Genomic DNA, 12,192 nt, shown 5'->3' with positions numbered 1-12,192 from the left:
ACTGCTTGGTAAAGTGTGACTCGGGAGCCAGGTGGAGTGCCCTGGGCAGACAGCAAACTGGGTGGTCGAGGGTTTGTGTTCCGGCTGCAGAATCCAGGCTCGGATGCTCACTCTACCACTCTTACCTGGGTGACCTGGGGCAACGTATTTTATCTCAGTGGCCTCATCTGAATGAGCCCTAATGATAGTCCCGAAGTCAGAGATCTCGAGGAATGAAGAGACGGAGCACACACGATGCCTAGACTGGTACCCGGCCCACCGTAAATTTCTGCAGACAGAAACTGTGTTCGTGGAGCTGACACATTGTTTCGTGTGGACTCGTGGAGTCGGGCCCTGAAGTCTGTGCGCACCCCTTTTGTTGTATCCTGCTTATTGTCGAAGCTCTTGTCTGCCACACACACATCGGAAGGTGCAGTCTCACTGCCGATGTGGGAAAGCTTTCAAAAATAGCTCATGGTCTCACTGGACGAATGGATAAACAAGTCACAGTACACCCATACAATGAAACAGTATTCAGCCATAAAAAGAACATGAGCAAGGCGGAGGAACCTTGCACACGTTATGCTAAGTGAAAGAAGCCAGACACAGCAGGGCATGTGTTTACGACCCCATTTAGACGAAGCGTTCGCGTTAGGTACGTTCTCGGAGTCAGAGCCAGGTTGGTGATCGCCAGGGGACCGGGGGCGGGGGGGATGAAAAGCAGCTGCTTAACAGGTAAGAGGGTTCTTTTGGGGGGTGAGGACCATGTTTTGGAACTATACAGAGGTGGCATTTGCAGAACATCGTAAATGTAGTAAATGCCACTGAATTGTTTGCTTTAAAATGGTTAATGTTGTTAGGAGAGTTTCACCTCAATAAAGAAATTAGCCTTGAACTGATTTCTCCTGCCCAGTTCTCCCTTTGATGACCCTTAAGGACTCCAGTGAAGACTCCAGTTAAAAACCACCAATCTTTTCCCATTATAAAGGGGAAGCCTCGGCTCTGGGAGGAGGAACAGGGTGGAGGTTGAGGGTCACAGAGCTGGTTCCAGCGGGAAGTGAAGAAGTGTTTCAGGCGACAGTGGAAGCTCGAGCCTGCTCCTGGGCTTCTGTCTCAGTTCTAACTCCCCCTTGCTGGGTCGCTGCGATTCTAGTACACAGGAGCTTTATTTGGAGACTGAAGACCCAGCAGTGAATTTTAAGGCTCCTCAACTCCCCAGCTACTTAGGTGATTTAGCTTCCCTCTTTGAGCCTCAGACTTTTTGCCTATAAAATGTGGGTTGATACGATAAAGAATGAGCCCCATAGCCGGCACAAGGTGGCACTCAATAATTTAAGTGTAAAACCCCCAAGTTGCCTTTCGTTTCAAGTCGGTGTTGAGAAGATTCCCACTTCATCCCACCTGAGCAGGAAGCTTTCCATGGGGACCTCAGTCCGCAGCCCCTTCCCTCCCAGCTTGTCTTAGCAACACACTGGTCACCTTCACAGGTTGGGTGGCAGGGAACCCATCACTCGGGTAAAGGCAGCGGGATGGGAAAAAGTACCGCAGCGAGGACCTGCCCCCCATGCCACTGAGTCAGCTGCCACCCCCACCCCTGGGCATGAGCCACCCCCTGATGGTATTGTTCCCCAAGATTACTGCTCCTCCTTTAGGGGTCTGTTCCGGATCCCACCTCAATGGGCTGCGAGCTCCTGGGGCTCTGTCCTCCTTGCCTCTCGCTAGCCACTCAGGGAAGGGCCAGTAGCTGTTCTGCCTTCACTGCCCACCAGGGGGTTTGACAGGTGCCAGGGAGGTTTGCTGGGCCTTTAAAAATATTTTTAAAAAATATTTTATTGTTTATGCTATTACGGTTGTTCCATATTTTCCCCCTTTGCCCCCCTCCATCCAGGATCCCCCCACTCCCACAGTCAGTCCCCACACTGTTGTCTGTATCTTTGTGTCATGCATATACGTTCTTTGACTTTCAACCAGTCTCCACCTCCCCCCGCCCCTCTCACAGCTGTCTGCTCCATGTTTCTGTGCTTCTGCCTCTATTTTGTTTGTTTATTTTGTTCATTAGATCCCACTTGTAAGTGAGATCATATGGCATTTGTCTTTCACCAACTGGCTTATTTCACTTAGCATAACAGTCTCCAGTTCCATCCATGCCATTGCAAAAGGCAAGAATTCCTTCTCCTTTACTGCTGTGTAGTATTCCCCTGTGTAAATGCACCACGGTTTTGTTTTACTTACAAGTTTTATCCACTCATCCACCGAGGGGCACTTAGGCTGTTTCCAACACTTGGCTATTGTATGTAGTGCTTCTATGAACACAGAGGTGCCTATGTTCTTTTGAACTGGTGTGTTTTGGGGTTCTCAGGGTACATTCCCAGCAGTGGAGTCCCTGGGACAAAAGGCTTGCTGGGCCTTTGGATTATAGGGAGTAGATATTCCCTAAACTACGTCGAGGGTAAAGCATGTGGTCTGTGACCCTTTCTCCATGACCCTTACCCCTGCCCAGTGTCATTCAGAGAAGGGAAGAGAAAAAAGCAATAGGGGAAGTGAAGGGGGCAGGGATACAGATCTGAGGCTCTGGTGGCATGGTCAAGGCATGTTGGCAGTGGAGCCAGGCAGACTGGGTTCAAATTCCAGCTTTCCACCTGCTAGCTGTGTGCTAGCAGGTTGTTTTATCTCTCCAGACCTTAGTGTCTTTATCTCTAAAGTAGGGGTGCTAACAGAGCAGCCTCCTAGGGATGTTGCAAGGATTAGTATTTGTAAAGTACTTAGAACAAGGCTCGGTCCAAAGTAAGTACCCAGTACTTTTTATTATTAGGAGTCCATGAGGGAAGAATAGCGTTTCGGGCAGAAGGAGTAGCATGTGCAAAGACCCTGCCGGTGTGAAGGCAGCAGGTCCGGGCCGAAGGCAGCAGACCCGGTCGGGTGCAGGGGCTCGGGCTGTGGGGTGTGGGGTGGAGCTGGAGGCAGGGAGGGCTGGTAAGCAGGTAAGGAGCTCAGTTGTGGTCTGAGAAAAATGGGTATCATTTGAAGGTGTTGACCAGGGGAGCTGCCTGGACCAGATTAGCCTTTAGAAAAGTTTGCTTTGCCAGAGGGAGGCAGGTGAGCCATTTAGTAGGGTTTTTTCTTGCATTGAAATCTTCTTTGGAAAGACACCAAACAGATTTATAGTAGAATGTTTCCTTACAATAATAACAACTATTACTTGCCCCAGTCTTAAAATGAATATGATAAAAAATACATAACATGTACTTTGCCAGTTTGTCCACTTTTTTTCCCAGTTTATCCACTTTTAAAGCGTACAGTTCACGATGTTTGAAATAGTCACAGGGTTGTGCAACTGATTTCCAGAACTGAAACTCTGTCCCGTTAGGCACTAACTCTCCACTCCCCCCTCCACAGCCTCAAGAACCACCATTCTGCTTTCTGTTTCCATGAATTTAAAAAATGTATGTTTTTAAATTTATTCACTTTTGAGAGAGAGAGATTGACTTGTCATTCCACCTACTGATGCATTCATTGGTTGATTCTTGCATGTGCCCTCACCGGGGGTCAAACCTGGCCCTCTGGTGCTTCAGGACAGCACCCAACCAACTTAGCCAGCTGGCCAGCTCTGTTGCTATGGATATGACAACTCTAGGTGCCCCACAGAAGGGGGATTATACAGTATTTGCCTTTTTTTGACTGGCTCGTTTCACTTAGCCTGATGTCCTCAAGCCTCTTCCGTGCCATAGCCTGTGTCAGGACACCCAGGAGGCTTTCCCAGGAGCCTGAGCGAGAGTGGATGGGGCTCAGACTAGGTCCGGGCAACAGAGATGCAGAGAAGTAGATGGGATGAGGGAGATGTGGGGGAGGCGGAGTCACAGTGTTTGGTGCAGGATGGGAAGGTGGTGCCATTGAACGAGGCAGTGCTCCTGCCTCTGGCCTTGGCCTTCAGAAGGGAGCGTGGACAAGTTGGTGGCACTCAGACCTGTGGACTCCTTAGAGGATGGGGGCCGGGCTGTCTGAGGGGCTGAGCTGGGAGCAGAGGAAACTGAGGACCTCTCCTCCACCCTGTGCCCAGGGCCTCATGGAGACCAGAGGGGACACAAGGAGCAGGCAGCCACTCTGGCTGCTTTGTCTCCTTGTTTGTATTTTTCTGCAGAGCGGGACCTCGGTCCCCCAGGAAGGTGGGTCTTCATAGCATCCCCAATGAAAGGCAGCTAAGAGCTCTGCAGTCTGTCCCTATTCAGGCCGAGTACCACAAGGGCCCACGCACTGTCTCCATTTCATTTCACCCTGCTTGGAATTGTCAAGACCTTCCCCCTAGACACCCCATCCTGGCTCCTATCTTCTTGAAGAGGTGGGTGGTTCTCCCCTCTGAGAGGGATATCACCATGGAAAGAATGTTGACCCTTCCTGTCTCCAGCTGCGTGGCAAGTCACCTCTATTCCCCAGGGTTATGCTCAGTGAGTTCATGTGGAAGGTCTGCAGAAAGCCACTCTCTCAGAACAGCAAAGGCTGCAGATGTGGCTGTGATATTAATTCGAATGGGTATGGTGGTGGCTCCTGAAAGAGGGTGGGTAGTTCTACGAGGCTTTGGCGCCAGAGGGCAGCTGGGGTGGGGAGGGTGGCTGTCCGGGATGGAGAAGATGAGATTTTCTTGAATTGTGTCTTGCTACATTTTTATCATTTCGGAGCAAAAGTCGGGGCGTGGAGGCAGATAAGGGGATTCTGGGCAGGAAGAACCCGAGAAACAGACGCTTGCCTTCAGCTGACTGCCAGAGATCACAGGGTCCGGGTGCACCAGGGCTTTGGCTTTACCCTTTCTCTTTGGCTGTGGGAGGGGTGATACTGGTCAACAGGAGATGGTCAGAAGCAATTTTCACTTGCTAGACGCCCAAAGCTACTGTGGGAGCCATGCAAGTATTAACTGATGTAGCACCACAGCAATCCTACACGGCAGTCGCATCACAATGCCAGGTGAGAAAATACAGGCCGTAGGATTTGACCCAGGCAGTCTGGCTCCAGACTCAGATTTCTGCCCAGGCTGCCTCCCCCAGCCAGCTCTGAGTGGAAGTGTTGGGATGGGGCTGGAGAGGATTAAGGAGGGAAAATGGCCAGGAACTGGCCTCAGATGGGATGCGGGCCCAGGGAAAAGATGGAACCGTGGGACCACTCGCTGAGCTGTGGAACCAAGAGGAAAGAGGGCCTTGTGGGCTTTGGTCTCACCATCCGAAAATGGGTTCAGGAACCTGCCTCGGTGGCAGAGAGGGTTGGTGTGAAGGAGCGTTGTGCATTGAAGTTGCTCTCTCAATGGAACCTGCCCCTGCCATCGCCCTACTGGTCTTGCCCATGGTCACACACATGCCCTCTGTCCCCTTTGTCCCCTTTCTGGCTGCCTCTTGGGGCACCCTGCTCTCTGGAGATTTTTTTCTTTGTTATTTCCTCATGAAGCAAGAGGTGCTTTGAAGCCCTCTCGGCTCTTTAGAGAGAGAGAGAGCAGTAAAAGCAGTTCAAGGGATGTAGGTTGGAGGAATTTGGAAATGCAGATGGGCTGCCTGAGGACTTTTAATTTTTGTTCAAAACATCTGAGGGCCTCTGTGGGCCTCCCACCCCCCAGAGTAGAGCCGCCCCTATTACAGGGGCAGATGTGCGAGCACCTTTGGCGGAGGTGGGGGCTGCTGACAGTTTGGGACCGGTACATCTATTATCCGCCCGCCCCACCCCTGCCAAGCCACCAAAATAGAAGGGTTGAGGCATCAGCCCCTGGGAGGGGCTGGCAGGGAAGCCTTTGAAGCCGGAACCAGCCTGGGAGGGAAGGCTGAGGGAAGCAAGTTTGTTAATATTCACCCCGCAGCAGCAGTTGCCCTGGGTTTTCTGTTTCCATGGCAGGCGGAGGCATCACCAGCATCGTTCAGAAGCCCCAGGGCCCAGAAGTCAGAGCCAGGGCTTGGCTCAAAAATTGCTGGGTGTTGCTGGGCAGCTCACCTCCCTCTCTGGGCCTCAGTTGTCTCATCTGGAGCATGAGTGACTGTGACTAGATCACCTCCCAGGTTCCTTCCTGCTGCAACATTTAAGACACATCCTTGACAACTTCGACAACTTGGCCACTGACCCCTGCCCCCGCACACCCCCGCTGGGTGGGGCTTGGGCCTGGCTAGGCCCAGGAAATGGGCTAAGACTGTCTACCCCCCAGGCAGGGACCTTTCCCACGTCATTCCACCTGGCCAGTTGGGGAGAAGGCTGAGGCAGAGTTGCAGGGTGGGGGAAGGAGGAGCAGGTGCAATGTAAGGGCAGCTGGTGGGGGGAGCCCTGGCTTCCTGGTGCAGGGCTCCTGCTCTGCCAGTTGCCCTGACATCCCTGTGCAGCAATTTCAGTTTCTATTTTAAACAGTTTGGGTTGGTTGCTTTCTTGCCTTCCTGCTGGGTGTTTATAGTGAGGAAAATAATTGGTAATATTTTCACAGATGTGCTGGCACTGCGGCTCATCAAGGGCACCTTTACCCAGGGGACCCTGCCTGCCATCAGCCTCTCTCTGCCAGCCAGAGGACCCTGCAGGTGGGTAACGTGGGCCCCTGTGCCTCCTAGGAGCCCCAGGCGGTGAGGCATAGGCAGAGCTGGGAAGCAGAAGGGCCTCAGGGCCCCAGGCAAGCCCAAAGGCAGGCCTCAGCGTGATAGGAGGGGGGCTTGCCTGCCTGGCAGGAAATGAACAGGATGGGCCCTTCCTAGGGCGCTGAGGGAGAGGGCTTCTGTAGGAGCTGGTTTCTGATTCCATTTTCTCTGGCAGAGCCTGAATTCATAGCTAGGGGTAAGGCATGGGGGAAATGAAAAGGGGAAGGGAGCAGGACCAGGGTTAAACACAGGAAATCACTGGCTTCTCCTTCTTCTGGAGGCCTGGAGCCTTATCCTTGAGGGCTGGGAAGGACGCAGGAATTGTCCTGGCTGAGTGGCAGCCTGCCTACCTCAGTACTCGGCCTGAACTGGAGTATGCACTGCCTACTGTCCGAGGCCCAGCCAGGTTGGTGACAGGGTGACGGTAGGGTAGGCCAGCCACCATGTCTTTTTCACCCCTTGAATGTGCACACACTGCATGTGTGGACACACATGCTAGAGTGTGTACACAGTATTTGTGCATATATGTGCTGCCCCGTGTGCACATGTGCATGTACACAGGTGTGTGGCTGCATGCCTGTGCATATATATGATCGTGCGCACACTGCATGTACACACAGACACATGTACTAACATATTTGTGCATGGGTGTGCACGTCTTGGTTTGGATTCTCACAGAAGATGACTCAAGATCCAATTGCAGGTCCTTTACCGGGAGATGATCCCAGGATGGGAGTGAGGGAAAGAGAGGAGAGGAGGCAGCATCAATGCTCTCAAGCAAATTACTGCTGTGAGCAACCGAAGCTCAGTCCCGGGGGAGGAGCGGAGCCAGGGTAGTCCATGACTTCTCCCTACAGAGGGCAGGGAATCTGGGGCCCAGATGTGGGCCTGTCTTCTCGGGAAGGCCGCTGGGGGCCAGAAGCAGCAGAGATGCATGGGGAAAGAGGGGACATGGCGAAAATGGAGGCAGGAAAGGACAGTAACAGGGCACCAGGTGTTAGAGAAATGTTTATTACAAGGAGATATATATATATATATATATATATACAATGATGGAACATTAAAACTGCTGATCCTGGGCCTGTGAGACTGTAAGGGATGCAGGGGATGGAGGGCTGGGCGACACCGGGGCTGAGGGAAGACGGTGGGACAAAGTGAGTTGGTGGTGGAGCCACAGCCCCAGGCTCTGGATGGGGCCCTGGAATGACCAGACCCCCGAAATCATGCACAGTGAGGTCCTATAGCTTGAGCCCTGACAGCCTTGTCTTTCAATGTGCTGCCTGCCTGCCAATGTGTCCCTGAAATTCTGGATGTTCCCTAGTGGCTGGGGTGTTAAGAGCATCTCTGAGTGGGGGCATCAGCAAAGAAGCCCCAGGGCCAACCAGGGACCCACCACTGAGCCCCAGCATTCAGAGGTGGGAAAACATCATTGGTCTTTGAGAGACAGAGCCAACCTTCTTCTCTGAGTTGGTGGAGCCTCGGAAATGGCCGCAGTTTGAGTCCAGCCCATGTGCTCTGGGCATAATTCAAACAGCTTGGAACCCGCCTCAGGAGGTTCCTGTCACACCTCTGTCCGTGAATAATAAGGGTTATGGGAAAACACATCCCTTAGATAAATTCCCCTCATCTTTCTAGACCTTGCCAAAGGGACACCTCCTCCAGGAAGCCTTCCTGAGCCCTGCTGGCTGGCTGCTCAGCAGGCATGCCAGCCCTGTGTCCCTCCCCTTATTTACACCCGCTATACCCAGAGAGGGTTTCTCATTGCTAGTTTCCCATGAGATGTAAGGCCCTGTGCTCAGTGGCTGCTGGGCTGCTGACAGTACTCTCTCACCATTTATCTGGGAGAGTGCCCTCTCGGGGCCCCTGAGGAGGAGCCCAGAAAAAAGTGATGGGAGCAGGGACCGGGGGTCGAGTGTGGAGCCCCATGTGGTCTGGCCATATTTCGGGTCCTCTGTCACTGCATCTACCTTTTGTTCATGCAGAGAAGCTCCAAGAACCTGGCCTTAGTGCAGAGTTTCCATGCCTGAGACTCCTCGTCCAGAATCTATAGTATCTTATAAGCCCTCGGGAGAGATAAGCACCGCCCAGGGCCAGAAAGAGCAAGGGGCCCCTGTGTCTCCATGTATTTCCCTCTTGGCTCGCTGGGATTTGGGCATCATGAGGCCAGAGAGTGGAAATGGGGAAGCTGACTCTGTCCCCAGTGTGGGGACTTGTAAGAGCTGAGAGGACTGGGTCAGCTCTCCTGCCCCAGGTAACCTCCCTGTAACCTCCCTGTAACCTCCTGTAACCTCCCTCCCTGTAACCTCCTGCTATTTCTCTGTGGAGAGGTTGGCGGAGTTGGAGAGTGGGCTGCCTGGGGGCAGAGTCACTCTAGGGAGTGGGCAGAACGGGCTGAGTTCCATGCTGGCATGAAGCCAGACGTGGCCCCTGCCTGGTTGGTGTGGGTGGGCAACCTTACCCTCTCCTGCTTCCTGACACAGCCCAGGCTGCAGAGTGGTGCCCTGGCCCTGCTCTGGGGCTTGGGGCGGTGGGCAAGAGGAAGGGAAGTTTGAGCCCTGCAGGCTGCACCCTGGGAGGTGTCCCCAAACCAGCCACCTTCATGGCTTGTCTTTGGGGGGCAGGGCTTTCCAGAGAGTCTGCAACCTCAAGCCCCACTGCCCCCTCAGGTGGAGCAGGGGAGTCGGGATGCTAGACGAGACTGGCTGCTAGCCATGGCCACTGTGGGACATGTAAGCCGCCAGAGCCACCACCACAGCCACATAGAGACCGGAGCCCACAGCAATGGAGAGTGTGGCCAGGAAGAGTGCCTTGCGGGAGGTGGTGCTGGCCAGGCGGAAGTCCCCCTTGGAGATAGCCTTGCTGGTCTAGGGAGAGAGATAAGCTGATGAAGGGGAGCATCCCCATGCCCAGCAGAACAGCCCCAGCCCACCAGGCCCCTGACCCCCTCCTACACATGCTTCGGCCGAGCCCTCCAGCGGGGGAAGCTGGTCAGAGGGGAAGGCCTGGGCCCCACATGCTCTTACCCCCTGGGAGAAGTAGAAGGCAGCAATGCCCAGTGGCCAGAAACAGCAGAGCATGGAGAAGATGGTAAGCCCCAGGTGGTCCCTGGGAGGCAGCGTGAGGAAGTTGTCTTCACTCTCGCTCTCTGTAGAGGTTGCATCGCTCTGCAAAACAGGAGTTGGGTTTGTGACCAATCGCCCAGTGGCAGTGATGTGGGGCCACAGGCAGTCTCTTCTGTTGCCAAGGGGAGTGTGGGTGGGCTCTGCCCTCTCTACCTGAGGCCTCAACAATGACCCAGTGATTCCGTCTTTAGGAATTTGTCACAAGGAAAGAGTCTAAGTATATACGTACAGGCATGTTTGTCACCAGATAGTAATTATAAAAGGTTAGAAGCAATCACAATGCCCGATGTCCAGAAGGTTGAGTTAACAAGTGATGGGACACCATGTAACCCTTTAAAATTACCTTGTAAGAAGATTAAATTACGTGGAGCCATGCTGAAATATGTTGCTAAGGAAGAAAAATGAGGTTATAAAACTAGGTACAGCAAGCTCTCTCTTGGGGAGTAGGATGGAATAATAACCTGAATATAAAAAGACTGGAAGATCATCCACTAAATAGTAATGTTATCTTCCGGTGGTTTTCTGTATTAACTGTATATTACTTATGTAATTTAAAAAACAAGAACAATAAGTGCTATCTAAAATTAAATAGTCAACCCGAGCTACTGTCTCTCAAAGTGTGGCCAGCACGTGTCAGAAGTGCCTTCCTCAGTGGTACATGGACCCCAAGCCAGGATTAATAAATCTCAACACCTTAAAATCTGTATTTTAAGCACACACTCACCTCCTCCTCCTCCTGGTCGTCCTCCTGTCCTTGCAGCTCCTCTTGAACCCCATAGGACACAGTCTGGATGGTGACATCTTCTTCTGCTTGGCCAGGTTCTGTGGGCCCCGTCTGGGGCTCCCAGCTCTCTGTGAAGCTGGTCTCACAGCTGTCTGCCCTGGGCTCCTTGACCGTGTCCCTCCCCAAGAGGCAGCTAGGCCTGTACCAGGCCTCCACGGCCAGCTGCAGGGACCCTGGGTCCAGGAACTGGTGGGGGTGAGCAGGGCCAGCACCTCCCAGCAGGAAGGAGTAGAGCTTCTCCTGGCATGGCCAGCTGGGCGAGGCCTCGGGGTAGGGGTAGGGGCCATGGAGGTGGGCAGGGCTCCGAGGCAGCAGTGGGTTCTGTAGTTCACTCAGACTCTCCATGGTTCCGAGGGCAGCCACGGGGAAGGGACGCTGGGCCGGTGGAGCAGTCCTCGGGGAGCCTGCTGGAGCACAAGACAGACGGACTCTGAGGCCAGGGCACCGGATGCAGGGCTGCTGCGGTCAGACTTGCCTCAGACCTTGCCTCTACCACTGGCCAGCTGCGGGACCTCCAGCTAGCTCCTTAGCTTTCCAGAAACTTCTCCATTTCCTGGCCTGTGAATTGCGCGTAACAGCTGTACCTACCTCATAGACTTGGTCCATTCATTCCTCTGGTCGACACAGATTTATTGGGCACTGTCAACTCTATGCCAAGCACTGTGCAGATGTTGTGGTGTGATGGCAAGAAAAGAGGGAAGAAGGAGGGGAGGAGGGATGCCCACTTTCTCTTCACGGAGCTTAGGCTGGTGGAGAAGATGGCTGCCCTGAGGAAGCACAGCAGGGGGTGTGAGACCATGCGCTGGACTCACACAGAGGCGCAAGGAAGGCTTTGGGGCTGAAGGAAGAGAACAAGTTGACAAGGCAAGGGGAGGGAAGCTCGTTTCCTGCAGAGGCCAGATAAAGCAGGGTAGGTCTGAGAGCCCGGGGGATGGCTGGTGTGGCTCAGCATACAGAGCGAGGTGTGAGACGGGGTGCAGGGCCAGACCATGCAGCCCTGCTGGGTTCTAAGGGGGCTTCACAGGTCTTGGCGGGTGCAATAGGATGGGATTTGGGTCCTGAAGCCTTTCCATGTCTTCTTGTGGGGAGCAGCTTGGAGAGGGCTGGGCTGGCTGTGACACCATGAAGAGGCTTTGCCGTGGCTTCAGGTCAGCTAAGGACAACTGAAACTTAATGGGGAGATAAGGAAAAAAGGACGAGCCTGGGGAGGTATTGACAGGACTCAGTGGCGGGTGGGACACTGGGTTGAGTGAAGATTTGTTCTAGGGTTGCATGGGACCATGCTCTGCTCAGAGCTCGGCATGTGCCACGTGCTCACGGTTGTCAGGTCTTCCTAGGGGAGGACGCTTCTCCCCAGGTGTAGTCTCAGGAGGGTGCACCTGTGGCTAATCTCCCTTCTAAGGCGAAGTCTGACTTTGGGAAGCTCCAGTGGAAGCTAAGGCAGGGCCTCCCATGCCCCGGGGTCTGGGCTTGCATCCCTTCCTGCAAGTGGAGACACTCAAAGGCTGGAATGTAGACACCCGTGAGAGCTGCCTGTTCCTCCTTCAGGCAGCCCTGAGCACCTACTGTGTACCTGGGAAGGGCACACAGTAGGGGTTCAGGGCTGGCTGAAGGAGGGAAATGCAGCCCTTAAGGGTGTCTACACCAGACCACACAATGCTGGAGTGCGTTAGGAACAAGATGAGTAAGGAGAGAAAGGAGGGGCAGGCCAGGTGGCCCC

At 53.7% G+C, this 12,192-nt stretch overlaps 1 protein-coding gene across 1 annotated transcript in view; it reads right to left on the bottom strand.

Moving 5' to 3' along the window:
* The window catches only part of SYNDIG1L (synapse differentiation inducing 1 like), a 30,580-nt gene that overhangs the window by 4,432 nt on the left and 13,956 nt on the right, over nucleotides 1-12,192 (bottom strand). The window contains exons 2-4 of the mRNA XM_037031508.1: nucleotides 10,413-10,879; nucleotides 9,590-9,730; nucleotides 8,855-9,430 (exon numbers count right to left, since the gene is read on the bottom strand). Of these exons, the coding sequence (XP_036887403.1) occupies nucleotides 9,272-9,430; nucleotides 9,590-9,730; nucleotides 10,413-10,817 (705 nt within the window). The 5' untranslated portion in view covers nucleotides 10,818-10,879 and the 3' untranslated portion in view covers nucleotides 8,855-9,271. The remainder of the gene's footprint in view (nucleotides 1-8,854; nucleotides 9,431-9,589; nucleotides 9,731-10,412; nucleotides 10,880-12,192) is intronic.

The sequence above is a fragment of the Sturnira hondurensis genome, unplaced genomic scaffold, assembly GCF_014824575.4.
Source record: "Sturnira hondurensis isolate 20B ecotype Veracruz unplaced genomic scaffold, ASM1482457v3 Scaffold0021143, whole genome shotgun sequence".
NCBI classification, from domain to species: Eukaryota; Metazoa; Chordata; class Mammalia; order Chiroptera; family Phyllostomidae; genus Sturnira; species Sturnira hondurensis.
Note: the sequence above shows the minus strand (reverse complement) of the source record. Positions and strands in the feature narration are given on the sequence as shown.